This window comes from Ambystoma mexicanum, chromosome 7p (assembly GCF_040938575.1).
Source record: "Ambystoma mexicanum isolate Mex_15411 chromosome 7p, UKY_AmexF1_1, whole genome shotgun sequence".
Classification (NCBI taxonomy): Eukaryota; Metazoa; Chordata; class Amphibia; order Caudata; family Ambystomatidae; genus Ambystoma; species Ambystoma mexicanum.
Window position 1 is genome coordinate 63,904,867 of NC_090939.1, and position 13,651 is coordinate 63,918,517.

The 13,651-nt window shown below is 50.7% G+C and overlaps 1 protein-coding gene across 1 annotated transcript in view; it reads right to left on the minus strand.

Moving 5' to 3' along the window:
• PTGFRN (prostaglandin F2 receptor inhibitor) overlaps nucleotides 1–13,651 on the minus strand; it is a 467,509-nt gene that overhangs the window by 26,286 nt on the left and 427,572 nt on the right. The window contains exon 7 of the mRNA XM_069635781.1: nucleotides 782–889. Within this exon, the coding sequence (XP_069491882.1) occupies nucleotides 782–889 (108 nt within the window). The remainder of the gene's footprint in view (nucleotides 1–781; nucleotides 890–13,651) is intronic.

Below are 13,651 nucleotides of genomic sequence, written 5' to 3' on the forward strand. Positions count from 1 at the left end.
GGATGAATTCGGCCAGATGTACCATTTGATCAAATAACATTGATCAAATTTCATAATACCTGGGGGAGAGTTACTAATCAAGCACAGTTTATTTCCCAGGGGCACTGGTCAGACAGAAAACTGGACCTCCCTCCCTCTTCTGTACTTGTATGAAACACTGAAGACATTCCCCTACTCGAGGCCTGGTATGGTTGACTTGGTGAGATCGCAAGACTTTGGAAGTCCAAGGCAAGTAGTAATGAGCTCTTCTCTGGGATACACCATCTGTCGAACGCTTCCCAATTCTTACGGTTGACCATTTTGCAGGGAAGGTCTCCCATTCCTGCCTGAAGTCCACATATTTGCACAGCTGAAGGAAGCAACGCTTTGTCAATCACAGCCGTCAGAGGCCATTGGGCCATTCCAGTGGCTTCATCATCTGAGGAAATTATACTGGCACTCAAAGCCCTCAAGTCTATGTCTGTCAGCCATTTTAAAATGCCTACGCCTCCAATATGTGATCAATGACGAATCCCAAGGCACTGCCATTATAGGTCTGCCAGCCATTTTAAAGTACATGGTCAACAGATAAATGTATGCCCACTATAGTGATGAGGACAGATGCAGTCACCCCACAGAGGGTACCTAGAAGGTCAAGCGTCTTGCAATAACAAACCATGTATGGAAAACCATCAACACCTATACAACTTTTTTATTTAGCCAGTTTGGAAACGTGCTGCATGAAATTGGTGGGCGGTCATCACTCTCCGGCTTGCGGTTTAGAATAAACCCATGACATTACCTGGATCTACGGCTGGCCCCTGGATGGTGACGATACAGTGAAGCTCCACTCTCTCCCCAGGGTACACGGCCGGACTGTCCGAATGCAGCGAGACGTTGAACACTGGACCTGCAGTGGAGAGCCAGAAAAGAAAAATGAGGGTGGGCATCAGGACATTGCCAACACTAGACGCAACATATCAAGGTCATCGTAGCTTCACCCTGATATTGGGACAAATTTACCACTCTAGAAAGAGGCTAATGAAGAACAGAGGAGCTTGTGCTCAACCAAAACATCAGCATTGCTTGTACTCATGTAGGGGAGACGTCCCAGAAGAAGGACTTGGTGTGCAATAAAGGAGAGGTCAAAGGAAATGAACTTCACACAACTAGTTGCGTCACCGGTAACCTGGTCAGACCACTTCCTCACAGAACTTGAACTCTCACTCCAATCACCCGCCTACCACCCCCCCCCCCCCCTCCTGAACCGATCATGGTTCGTAATACCCGCAAACTTACACATGAGGTGCTCATGCCTACTCTCTCCTCTCATTTCGCCCCTGTGACGAATCAACTACCAGGGGAACCAGTGGTACAGGGATGAATATCGGTTTCTAGACCATCAATCCGCCCCACACCTCTAGTACATCAGAAGGGATCCGAACTGAGTGGAAACACAAGCAAATTTTAAACCTCCTTGGAAACGTGGATCGAACGGCAGGCTCATCTCCACAAGGCCGTGGATCATTGGTTAGTTGCAACAGCGAAAAAATATGATTATTACCCAATGATAAAAGGGACCGTCCAGTCAAGGTTATATAAAAATATCTACTTTATTATTACTACAAGAGACAGTTCTAGCACACTACAAAATACAGCTCACCCTGTAAAGGAACACAGAGGACAGACAGTTTCACGAAGGAAAGGGATGCACTATGGATACTGACAGGAGGGTAGTCGGTAAAGTAATCGCAATAGTTCAAGTATACTTGGTTTCAACACAAGGGGAGCAATGGGTCATAAAATGTCACTAGGGGTCTTCGAAAAAGGACCAGGGGGACAGAACCACAATGTACATTGTGCTGTAGATGTGCTTGGTACTCGACAGGGTAGAGTCGGTTTCAGTGCGCGTTGCAGCTTCAGTGACAGATAGCTACGGGTATCAGGCGGCAGGAGGTTCGGCGAGTGAGGCTGGACAGATGGCTTCAGGCTGGCCTGCACCGCGGCTCGGGTTCAGGAATCGTCGCCTCAGTGCTGGTTTGCAGGTTTGAAGCACTGGTCCAGGCGTCTTGGATAGTGATATTGACTGCGGGGTAACAACAGTCAGTGGTGCAGTCGGTTGCAGCTCGAGGAGCTCAACTGGCTCAAAAATGTCCTTTATGGCAAATGTCAGTAGATGCTTGTTGATGCACTCCTCCCAGCTTCTTCACTGGGCTTGTGTCGTCCTTTAAGGCGGACGGCCCAAAGCTGAGGAGAGTGTTGTAGGCAACTGCCTTATCCTTGGTTTCGAGACACTCTGGCACTTCCCACCTAGTAAGCTTGCTGCAGAGCCTAGCGGGGCACGCTGTGTGCTGGCTGGGTTCCAGTTCTAGAGCTGCTGGAGGGTCCTCTGGATTCAGTATCTCCCTCTGTTCTCAAAGACATGTTTATGGGAGGGATCTTGCTACCTTCCTGGAAATCCTGGTCTTCCTTCACTGGCGGAAGATGTAAGGCAGACTGCACCTTCAGGCAGGGTACAAAGATGAGCTTCTTGCTACTCCTTGCAAAGTCTTCAGATGATCTGCCCAAAAGAGGGTGTCAGCCCTCTTTTAAAGCCAAATGGGCCACAGTGATTGGTGTAGGCTAAGCCTACCTTAATGAACCAATCATGGGTCCCCACCAAAAATCTCTCGTATGCATGAGGTCATACCCAGAGTGCTTTGCAACAGAAAAGGTAGTGCATGTAATATTAAGTCCCACCCATCTTTCTGTCTGTTGTGGATCAAAGGGTCTCTCTAGTTAATTGAGCTCTCTGCGTTTCCTGATTAAAGTTGCAGGTCTCCCTTGAAGCTGCAGCAAGAACAGACTTTCTCCTACAAACCACATTCTCATACCTTCTGAATGGGATCCCCCTGTGGGGGTTGCCTACTGTAAACACAGTCTCAGACATGACGAGTCACTGCCCTTGGTTCTGAGAGGCGGGTGCTGGCGTCAGGTTGGCACAGTGCATATCAAAGGCTGTTGGAGTTTCCAGTCTCCTTTGTTAAACTCTGCAGCCAGGACCCAGGTGGACCGGTTTGAAGTATACTCTATTAGTATGTTAATTAAGTTGATTGCTGTCACCATCTGCAGTCCATACACAAAAGGACAGGGAGGATCCATGGAGCGTTTGATAGTTAATTAGGCTGGTCATGGCAGGAGGAAAGATTTGCCCTCCCCCTTCTGAGAGGATATTATGTACTCTTGGCTGTCATATACCAACTAAATATGACGGGGGGCGGCACCTGTAGGCTGTGTCCACCCAGAGTACACGGGTCTAGGTGTATGTCATGGAGTGAGCATATGAAAATGTGCGCGGATTAGACCCACACATTTTCCAGAGGTTGATCTACCATCATTCAATTTCATATAAAATGTCCAAAAAGCCAGGCGAGCGCACAACCACCGTGCGGATGGTCAAATTCCTCACAGCCCCCGCGCTAGTGCTGAACAAAAGCCCAGATGAATTAGCAATTAGCAGACCTCTACCATCATGGCCTCCTCCTCACCATGGACCAACACGCACCTTTCAAATCCAAAATACCGAAACCCCACAAACCTGCCAACCCCTGGTTTTCTGATGAACTCGGTGCACTTCGTAGAAACAAGAGAGTCCTAGAGCACCTCCACAAAACACAGCCCTCCCAAATTAACGGCCTGAAGGCAATTAATGTAATGTACAAGAAAGCCATCTTCACCCAAAACACCAACTCATAACACCAGAATCGCCAATCCTAGCTCCAACTCCAAGGAACTGTTCTCTATCATAAGAGAATCCGAACATCCAATTCGGTTCACTACCCACACCAGGTCCGACAAAGAATGGTGTACCACCATCCGAGGCACCCTCACTAACAAAAGTGACCTTCTACGAAACATAAGTGCCAAAAAAGATCCAACATGCAACCGATTTCCCCCCCACCATTCAAGCCTTTCAAACACATCATCCCCCTTCTCCTTCAGCCAAGTCTGTCAAGAGACCATATTGGAGTACATCCAAACTCTCACCCCACTAACTGCAAGAGTGACTCTTGCCCAGCTCACATTGTCAAGCTTTGCGCTTCCACTGGGACACCCCTTCTCACATAGTTTTTCAATGCCTCCTTCAGGGCTAGCAGTGTAGCTAATAAGTTTCAAAGCTGCATGGATCTCACCTTTGCTTAGAAAACCCTTGCTAGATCCTGCGTTACCCACCAACTACAGACCTATTGACTGCCCCTTTCTTACTCAAAATTCTTCATCACATAGTTTATTCTCAAGTCCAAGACTTCCTTGGATCCCACCACTTATTAGGAGCCAGGCAATCTGGTTTCAGACCCAAACATAGTACCGAAACTGCCCTGCTTGATCTTAAAATGCAACTAGACAACATCAGGGATTCTGACAATCTAGCCATCTACCACCTCCTCCTTCGTCAGCAGTATTCGGTCTAGTCGACCTCGACACCCTCTGCCAACACCTTAGTTCCCACTTTCTATTCTCGGCTGAATCAATTACTTGATCAAATCCTTCCTTGGTGAACGTACCTCCAGAATCTTCATTGATAATTTATCTGCGACCACATCTCTGTCCCCTTGGGTTTCCCTCAGGGCTCATGTCTATCACCCACAATTGCTTGATCAAATCCTTCCTTGGTGAACGTACCTCCAGAATCTTCATTGATAATTTATCTGTGACCACATCTCTGTCCCCTTGGGTTTCCCTCAAGGCTCATGTCTATCGCCCACTTTGTACAATACCTACACGAAACCACTATTTGACATACTCGATTCGCTCCATATCCCATATACTAACTTTGCAGATGATACTCAGATCCTCATCCAACTCAATGGCTGCCACACCGAGGATTCCAGCATCATTAACAAGACTTACTGCACTATCCAAAGCTGGATGGCCACTCACAATCTCGGTCTAATGATGGGACAGAGTTACGCATTGAGGGGTCGCCTTATCGACTCAAACTAGATGTGTCCTACTCTACCTTTAGCATTGTTGGCTACATCATCCCAGTTCTCAAACAAGTCAAAGCCTTGGGGGGGGTGTTCCTGGATGCCGAATTGACCATGACCAGGCACATCAATGCCTTGGCCCCTTCCAGAGACTACTCTGCAAAACTCATCTCCCCGAGTAGACCATTCCTTTCCCTGACCAACTGCCTCACGCTTGCAAGAGCTATTATCAACAGCAAACTTGACTATTTTAACATGCGCCTCAGGGGCACCTCAGCTACCAACTTAGCCAAGCTTCAACTCCTCCAAAATAAAGCCCTCAATGCTGCGCTGGGCGTGCGCCGCTCCCACCACATTTGTGATGCCAGACGTGTGGTCCACTGGCTACCCATTGAAGCCTGTATGGACTTCAACATTGTGACCCTGGCGCAGCGATATATTTACAAGGCTGCCTTTCTCTATATTAACAAGAACTCTATCCGCATCCTCTCCACTCTGCCAACAGCATCTCGCTCGCCACACCATGCTTCAAAAAGTCCAGAGCTTAGCTTTTCTGTCACTGCCCCCACACTCTGGAGCAATTTACCCCCACAGATCAGGGACGAACCATCTTACGCTACCTTCAAGAAGTTGATCAAAATTAGACTTCAATAAATACGAATTATGCCACCCTCACTGCAAACTACTACCCAAGTTACCTTTGGAGTTTTATCTCCTGCGCTTGCTTTCTCATTGTCTAAGCATGTGGATGCTTAACCGTGTTCATCCTGTATACACGCCGATGCCCCTGGGTTTGGGCTTTACAAAAATGTTATGAATAAATGTGATCACTCCAGAAAAACACATTTTACATTTGTAGTTGGATTTTATATGGCACAAAGCTAGCTAAGAAACAACCGGTGCTGTACATGTGTCGAGGGTAATATAAGGAAAGCTGGGAGGGGGTTGCAATATGGGACACTGAAAGCTCAGGACTCGGGGCTGGGAAGTGATGTGGGAATACATGGTCATTTGGTGATATCTAGGCTTTGACTGAAGGGTAAGGTCTTGAGTTCTTTCCTGAACTGCAAGACCATTGGGGCCTTCGGAACTCCCACCAAGTAGACAGGGGCAAAGGGCCCACTTCCTATTATCCCAAACTACCTCAGCTACAGAGTTTCGCAGGCATGTGAGCAATGGTTGCCTTCTGGGTGATGCAAGCAGCCCTTTTAGCGTATTTTGGCTGGCATCGGAAGCCGGTGCCTTGCCTTACGAGATGTGGGTACAGCTGGAGGTGCAGTGGGTAGCCTGCGATTCATGCGTTTGCATGGGACTGGGCATATTTGCTTAATTTTCTGCATAATTGCACCAACGTCCTTCTCGATGAATCGGGCACCTGAATTTACAAAATGGCCCCTTCACAGTAACATCGGTGGGGGTCGGTGAAGGGCTGGCATTCGAGGAAGGTGCCACACAGACCACTTGAGCAGGAAGGCCTCCTGGGAACTCTCACCCCTCTCTGGATAGGGCCGTCCGCAGGAATCAAGCCTGCTCCGAGAGGGACATGGAACACCAATAACATTAGGGCTTTCAGCAGAGATTTCAAACAAATCTCCACTGTGGTGGTGCAGGTGGTGGCATTGTAATGTGGGTATGAACCCCGTGGAACTGTGCTGTTTGTACATGCCAGTTGAGAAGGACTCCTCCGGGGCAACCCGAGCGAGGAGCATCCACCACAAGGGGGTTGCGCCCCACGGGGTCGTGCCACGGGGACAGCCAGGAGGGCACACGCCAAAAGAGAGTTACAGGGGCGGGGAATTGCTAGGGGATCTCCGATGGGGAGTCGCCACGGGGGGGGACACCCCAGGGTGAGTCGCCACGGGGGGGACGCCCCAGGGTGAGTCGCCACGGGGGGGACGCCCCAGGGTGAGTCGCCACGGGGGGGACGCCCCAGGGTGAGTCGCCACGGGGGGGACGCCCCAGGGTGAGTCGCCACGGGGGAATGCCCAGGACGAGTCGCCGTGGGGGGGGGCGGCACCCAGGACGAGTTGCCGTGGGGGGGCACCCAGGACGAGTCGCCGCGGGGGGGGGCACCCGGGATGAGTCGCCGCGGGGGGGGGGCACCCGGGACGAGTCGCCGCGGGGGGGGCACCCAGGACGAGTCGCCGCGGGGGGGGGCACCCAGGACGAGTCGCCGCGGGGGGGGCACCCAGGACGAGTCACCGCGGGGGGGGGCACCCAGGACGAGTCACCGCGGGGGGGGCACCCAGGACGAGTCGCCGCGGGGGGGGGCACCCAGGACGAGTCGCCGCGGGGGGGGGCACCCAGGACAAGTCGCCGGGGGGGGGCACCCAGGACAAGTCGCCGCGGGGGGGGGCACCCAGGACAAGTCGCCGCGGGGGGGGGCGCCCAGGACGAGTGCCCAGGACGAGTCGCCGCGGGGGGGGGGGCGCCCAGGACGAGTCGCCACAGGGGGGACACATGAAGACCTCGTCACAGGGACACGCATGAAGACTTACACATGGTTAACTGTCTTCAATAGGATCAAAAGAAGGCCCTCGGACGCTTCCCATTTCCCATCCAGTTCTTTCCCAGGTGTGTTCTAAGGCACTTCCCAAACAGCCACTGGTCTGAAATCCGGTCCGTCCTGAGCATGCCGGCATCGGCGGGCTCCGATTGGCCTCACTGCATTAGGTGGGTCCACAGGGATGAGAGCGCACCTCCGAGAGGCCGCGCTCTTTTACTCTGTCCGGGCCATCGCCGACAATGCACAGGGGGCCCGAGCAAAATCGAGCGTCCAGGATGTGCATAATTAATATTCATGAGGCCTACACAAACAATGCATATGCATTGTGTCATTTGCATATTCATCGGGTACGCTTAGAACCTGACTGCTCAGCCTTGAGTACCCATGAGCAAGTGCCCGGGGTAGCCCCTTCTGCCCATTGACGGGTGTGTGAAGACTTCAGACCATTAGGGAGATCAGTAACTGACCCTCTTCTGTATACACACAGTCACCCATGCCAGTGATGTGCCCAGGACTCCTGTGCAGGGTGCAGTACCTGACCTCCCGAAAGCCAAGCCCTTCCCAAATAAGTCTAGTTTGGTTAAATGTGGTGCTTTTGTCGTCCAATGGCATCCTTTCGGCCCACAAAAGTACCTCGCCCATCACAAAAGAAGTTCAGTGCCGTACAATGGGATCTAAAATTCCTGGCCAGATCACTGCCTAGGAGGCTGTCTTTCCTGCGTAGAATCTATTCCCCCCCGCCCCCAGAGCTCCGAGAGGCTTTTCAACTTTCCAGAACACAGGGCATTTACACCCAACATGCATCCCCCATGTGTGGCCCCTCTTTTGAGCAACCCCAATTTCTTCCGATACGAAAAGTGGGTCCCACGGAAGTGAAGTCATTTGCCCATTATCAATCATTAAGAAATCATGCTGCATTCTGAAGGTCATACCAGATGGTAATGGCCCAGAGACAAAGTTTAACAAGTGTCCAGTGGTGTTACCCCCCACTGGCAATGGCTCACGGAGGGGACATGATTGCTGCTAGTATATGCCACCCAATGAGGGCAGAACAGATTGTCGGTTTTAAAACTTGGAGACCAAGAGAGAAAGATTGGCATGTTGGGATAAAGGCGTTCTACCAAACATTATTGGCCCCTGCATTATCGCCACTGGAACTGCCAACATTATAACGTTTTCATTAAGCTTTATAGACCACGCCTGATCCCTAATGAGTTATAGGCCAGAGTGCAGCGAGGGAGTGTAACCAGATATAGAAGCCCATAACTCCCAGTACAGCCTGCTTTTATAACCAGTTTTCTCCTTCAAAATATACTGTCTATATAGAAGACCTCAGTACAACAATCTACCTTGGTGGTCGCAGGGATATGGCTGCTGCTAATCTCCATGCTGCTGGTTGCCTTGGAATGTATCATTCACAATCTGCAGGCAATACCGGTTCTTATGGCCTGCAGGCTGACCAATGAGAACGCCCTCTCAACATTCCGAGGATATGGAACCATCTCCATGTAATCACGTCATACATGATTAGACCAGGTTTTCATTGATCATCAATGGTATTATTGAAAACAAGCAGAAGTAATAGATAAAATTACAAGCCTTGCCTGTCTAACTTGATGCAATAAAACATTATTTAAATAAATGGTTCAAGGTAGGAATGTATTCAAATCAAATTTTCTTTAAATGTTCCAGCCACAGTGAAAGTTCCAGCTAAAAACAAGTGGCCACTGGCAGAACTCTCACATCCAGGACTCTCTGCGTACGCTCATGAGCCGGGCTCGGGTGACGGAAGACATAAGTGCCAAACACGTAGAATTACCCGGTGAGCGAGACCGAGACGACGAAGAGGCCACTCGGCACGGGTGCCACGCGATCCTCACGTCCACGTTCACCCAATGGAGCCCTAATCCAACAATTCTGAGAGACACACCCTATTGCCCAGAGAGATCCTTAGCTGCCCAGACTACAACTCATGCCCCGTTTCACCTACCCAAGTAACACTGCAAGGCAGGCAGCATTCCCATTGGCTGGTGGCAACCCAGGGAGGCCAACTCTGCTGTACCCCAGGGGAGCACCTTCTATGACCCACATGTAAACCTCAGTGCAGGGTGGTGTATATACGTATGCATGTATGTCTGGGTGGTGCACACAGTGGTAAGAGCCAGCCTTTCAACACTCCAAGCGAAAATGCTGTACGCACCCCCCACCCCCAGGTTTTGGGTTAATGCCTTGGGGTGAAATATGGGCTAAAGCACATCCCCAGAATCTCCGGAGCGTAGAGCAGAACATAGTAAATTAGACCTCACTGCGGTTCAACGCGTATCTTCTGTCCTGGGTTATGGATCATCTACTTGGCTCCTCGCTACGTTGGTCAACTTGGTGCCCACAAGTGTAGGAAAGTGCTGAACAAGTTGTCACTTTTCAATGTGGGTCTTGATTAGTGAACCAGGTCCTTACTTTGGGAATCCTCGTGAGGTCCTCTAGTCTGCAAAATGATGGGGAGAGCGAGACCCCCAGATAAGGTGGGACCATAAATAGCTTGGTCACTCCCAGAGGCGGAGTTCAGGGGAGACGGTGGCAACGATTCGCGGAATGGGGGTTGAATACACCGCTAGAAAATCTTGCCCACTAATAAGTCTTAAATGCAACAGCCCCACTGATAGGTGGCAACCAAAGTGTTTGAGTGACTACTGTGGTTGGAGCCAATGCCCCTCCCCCGTACACCACTCTTCTCTCTAAAAGTGGCTCATGGACTTCATTTTCTGATAGAAACCTAGAGAAGAATGCCTGGGTGGGGAGGCGGGAGGAGATGCAGACTCAGGATTGGACATGAGAAAGCCCTGCTGGAACCTGCAACCTTCCAAGACGCCTCTCGAAGGCAAGCACTGCAGGACCAAACTTGCCCCAATGTGGGTGGGCCAGAGGATGCTAGTCTCTCCCCTTGACTCAGAAGACTCGGCCCGAGCATCAAACCTTATGCCTTCGAAATGCCAACCTTGCCTGCTCACTTGGAAGAACAGTTAAGAGTCGAGGGCACTGGAAGCCAGACACCGCAGCAGCCGAGAGCCTCAGATACGCAGCAGCCCAAAAGTACACTAGGAACAAAACTCACAACCAAAATTCCAGCCGTGTTCTCGTCCCATGATGTGCATTCGCTGGACTCTTCGTTACTTTCCCGCGACCAGAGTTCGGCCTCCAAAGGACCCCCACTGGTCTGCACTAGATCTTATTTGCTACATTTTGTATCAAGTACCTCCCGGGTAGCTGCTGCCGCTCGACAGCTTGGGACACACCGCTTCTGTAACCTTGGACCCCAACCAGAAAATTGGAAGCCCCTCCCCAATGACACCAGAGCATGAGCTCACTGAGCCCAAAGGACTTGTCCAATCAAGGGGGCACCCGAATGGTTTGACAAGTCATCGGAAGTGCCCAAGTGGTTCAGAACCCAAGTCCCTTCCCTCCCATTATAACCACAGAACAGCCGACCATGCCCTGCTCAGCCAATCAGGATTCGGTTTGCCTACCCCACTTTATTCCAAGGAAGACAGGGATTTGTCCCATGATCACCACGGGACACCCCTTTCTGAATAGCAACACTAGGAAGCCCGGATAACCCTGAAACAGACTTTCACCCTAAAGATGACTTTTAACCTGACAGGTGCTCATTAGTTCTTCCACCGAATAACCTAATCTTTAACTGAATGTACGACGAAATAGAAGGTCCTTACCTTCACCCGAAAGTATGAAAATTGCTTTAGTCTTCCGTTTTCATGTCCGACCAATCTTCTCATATTGGGTTCCCCCTGTTATGGGAACCCCTGTGCTGGTTATATCGATAGTCCTTGGACCCAACACCGTGGCTGCAGGGAAAGCACCAGTCGGGAATAACAACGGCAGGCAGGCAAGCCTACAATCATAGAATCCTGCTAGGTTATGAACGGAAAGAGTTTTAGTCCTTGTGGCCAAGCAAGTTCCCAGAGTGAGAGAAGCGTACGCTTCCGAGATGTGGATGTGCGACCCACATTCACAGGTTTGAATCTCAGCAGAGCCTTCGCAATCAATTATCTTTCCAAGGTCGATAAATTGAGTACCAACTAATTGGATATAACAGCATATGCGATTACAGCACTAAGAAGGGGGGGGGGGGATTCAGCAAAAGTGTTACACAAATCTGACATTCATATTTATAACCACACAAAAATGTTCCCAGTTGAAGATATTCCGTAAGAGACGCGTATTTCTTTGACCTCCCAATACCAGTCATGAGCAGCCAGTGGCAACATACTCGAAGGGTATCAGTCTCAGAAGAGTTCCTGCCAACATCAGCCAGGCTCTGTGAAAAAAAAATGGCGCCCACAAGTCGAGAGGTGCCAGGCGCGGTTTATGACATGATCCCTGGAATGGTGGGACTTAATGTCACTGGCAAGTTTAGAGATGGTGTTCACGTGGAGAACCGAGTGTGCGACTAGCTCACCACTTGACATTTTCCCCTCATCCGGTCGCACTGGCCCCACACTTTGGCATTCCAGACTAGAGGTACAGACTGTTCTCTTCAAACACCACCAGTCCCACCATGGACTACAGACTTGCTCTATTGTTTACCCTCCCACGACTACCCCCTTCCGTGCTACCTCTACACTGCTGTACTGTACCGCATTCTTCTTCTTATGAATAAGCTATGTGCTACACGAGTCTAGAATGCAACCCTTCGTGCACACGCTTTTCACCTTGCTTAGCCAAGGTGTGATACTTTGGGTTACTTTTTGGGGGGGGGGGGGGAGATTTGTACGGCGCCAACCACAGGCACAGCAGTTTCGTAGTGCACTCCTGCCCACAAGCAGAATGGAATGGGAGCGGTATCTGGCCTTTCACAGGCTTGGGGGAACATTCGGATCAGAAAAGTGCAGCGGAAAAGAAGTTCAAGTCTACATGAAATAAAAAGTGCAGGAAGAGCGTAATCCAAGTGCCCAGCAGATGCAGCTCAGTGGCTGAAGTAGAAGGGGAAAGTGTGGAAGGGGGATAGGTTTCATGGTAGGAGGCGGGAGCAGTTCTAGGAACGAGCTAAAGAAAAGGGTCAATTAATGGGAGTCAGGAACTGGATTTGATCAGAGGTCAGGCTCAGAGGATTCCTTGAAGAGGAGAGCCAGGTTTTCCCTGGAAGTGAAGGTGGTTGTCCAGTTCCCCGATCGCCACTGCTAAACTATTCCAAAGGCTCGATCCTACGGCGATTAAGGTTCTGCCTCCAAGTCGCGCTTTCTGGACGGCAGCAAGAATGAGAGTTTTGGAGTAGGAGGATCTCCTGTATCTTGCCGGGAGGTCCCTTTTGACTTAATGGACGAGATGCAGTAGGCCATTGATCTAGAAAGATCTCGAACGGTTGCAAAGTCAGTCCGTGCTCCAACAGGAAGGCAGTGAAGGGAAAGATGAGCGAGTGCGACGGGATCTCTGGCTTTGCAGTCACCTCTACACCCTCTGTGTCGTGCCTATAGGGAGCAATATATTTTGGAAGGCAACTTGAGGTCCTGGGGATGAACCCCATATCATCTGCATAAAGAAATACTGCCAGATCCCATTCGCCAAAACATGCAGTGCCCAAGGAACCCAAATGTTGGTGTTACTGTAAGGCGCCTAGCACATCCACTAAAAGAAGAGGGACAACCCCCCTTCCATACTAACGTCCAAGATTCCACAAATTACCCACTAAACCACATGCCTACCTAGCATAGCCCACCATGTGTTATGCTATGCTGCAAAGCTTACGCTGTGCCAAACCCATGGTCCGATTACACTGTGCGGCCCCCCACAGGTTTGTCTCTATTGGTGCCTTCCAGTGGGCGGCACAATAGAAACAGGACTGTTTGTTGCAGTCAGAGCCCTCCCTGGGTCCCTGATCCACTTCCCTGTATTTTTGAGTAACAGCTCCTCATGGTCCCATCCAAGCTTCCAATAAAACCTTTAGTTTTCCTAGAGGACTACCGCCGCCATGCTGAGGCTGTCTGAACTTGCAAACATCTTCCTGAGGCATTGACGCTGCGCAGAGACACGCAAGACAACCCCAAGCCAGCGGCTTCATGTTGGCAGCGCTCCCCTCGACCCCCCCCCCCCCGCACCCCTCTCACGAACACTTCTGATCAGGAGTAATCGCAGCTCCGCGAGCGGGAACCGTATGTAGGTCAATGCCACGGATATTTGATTTCTA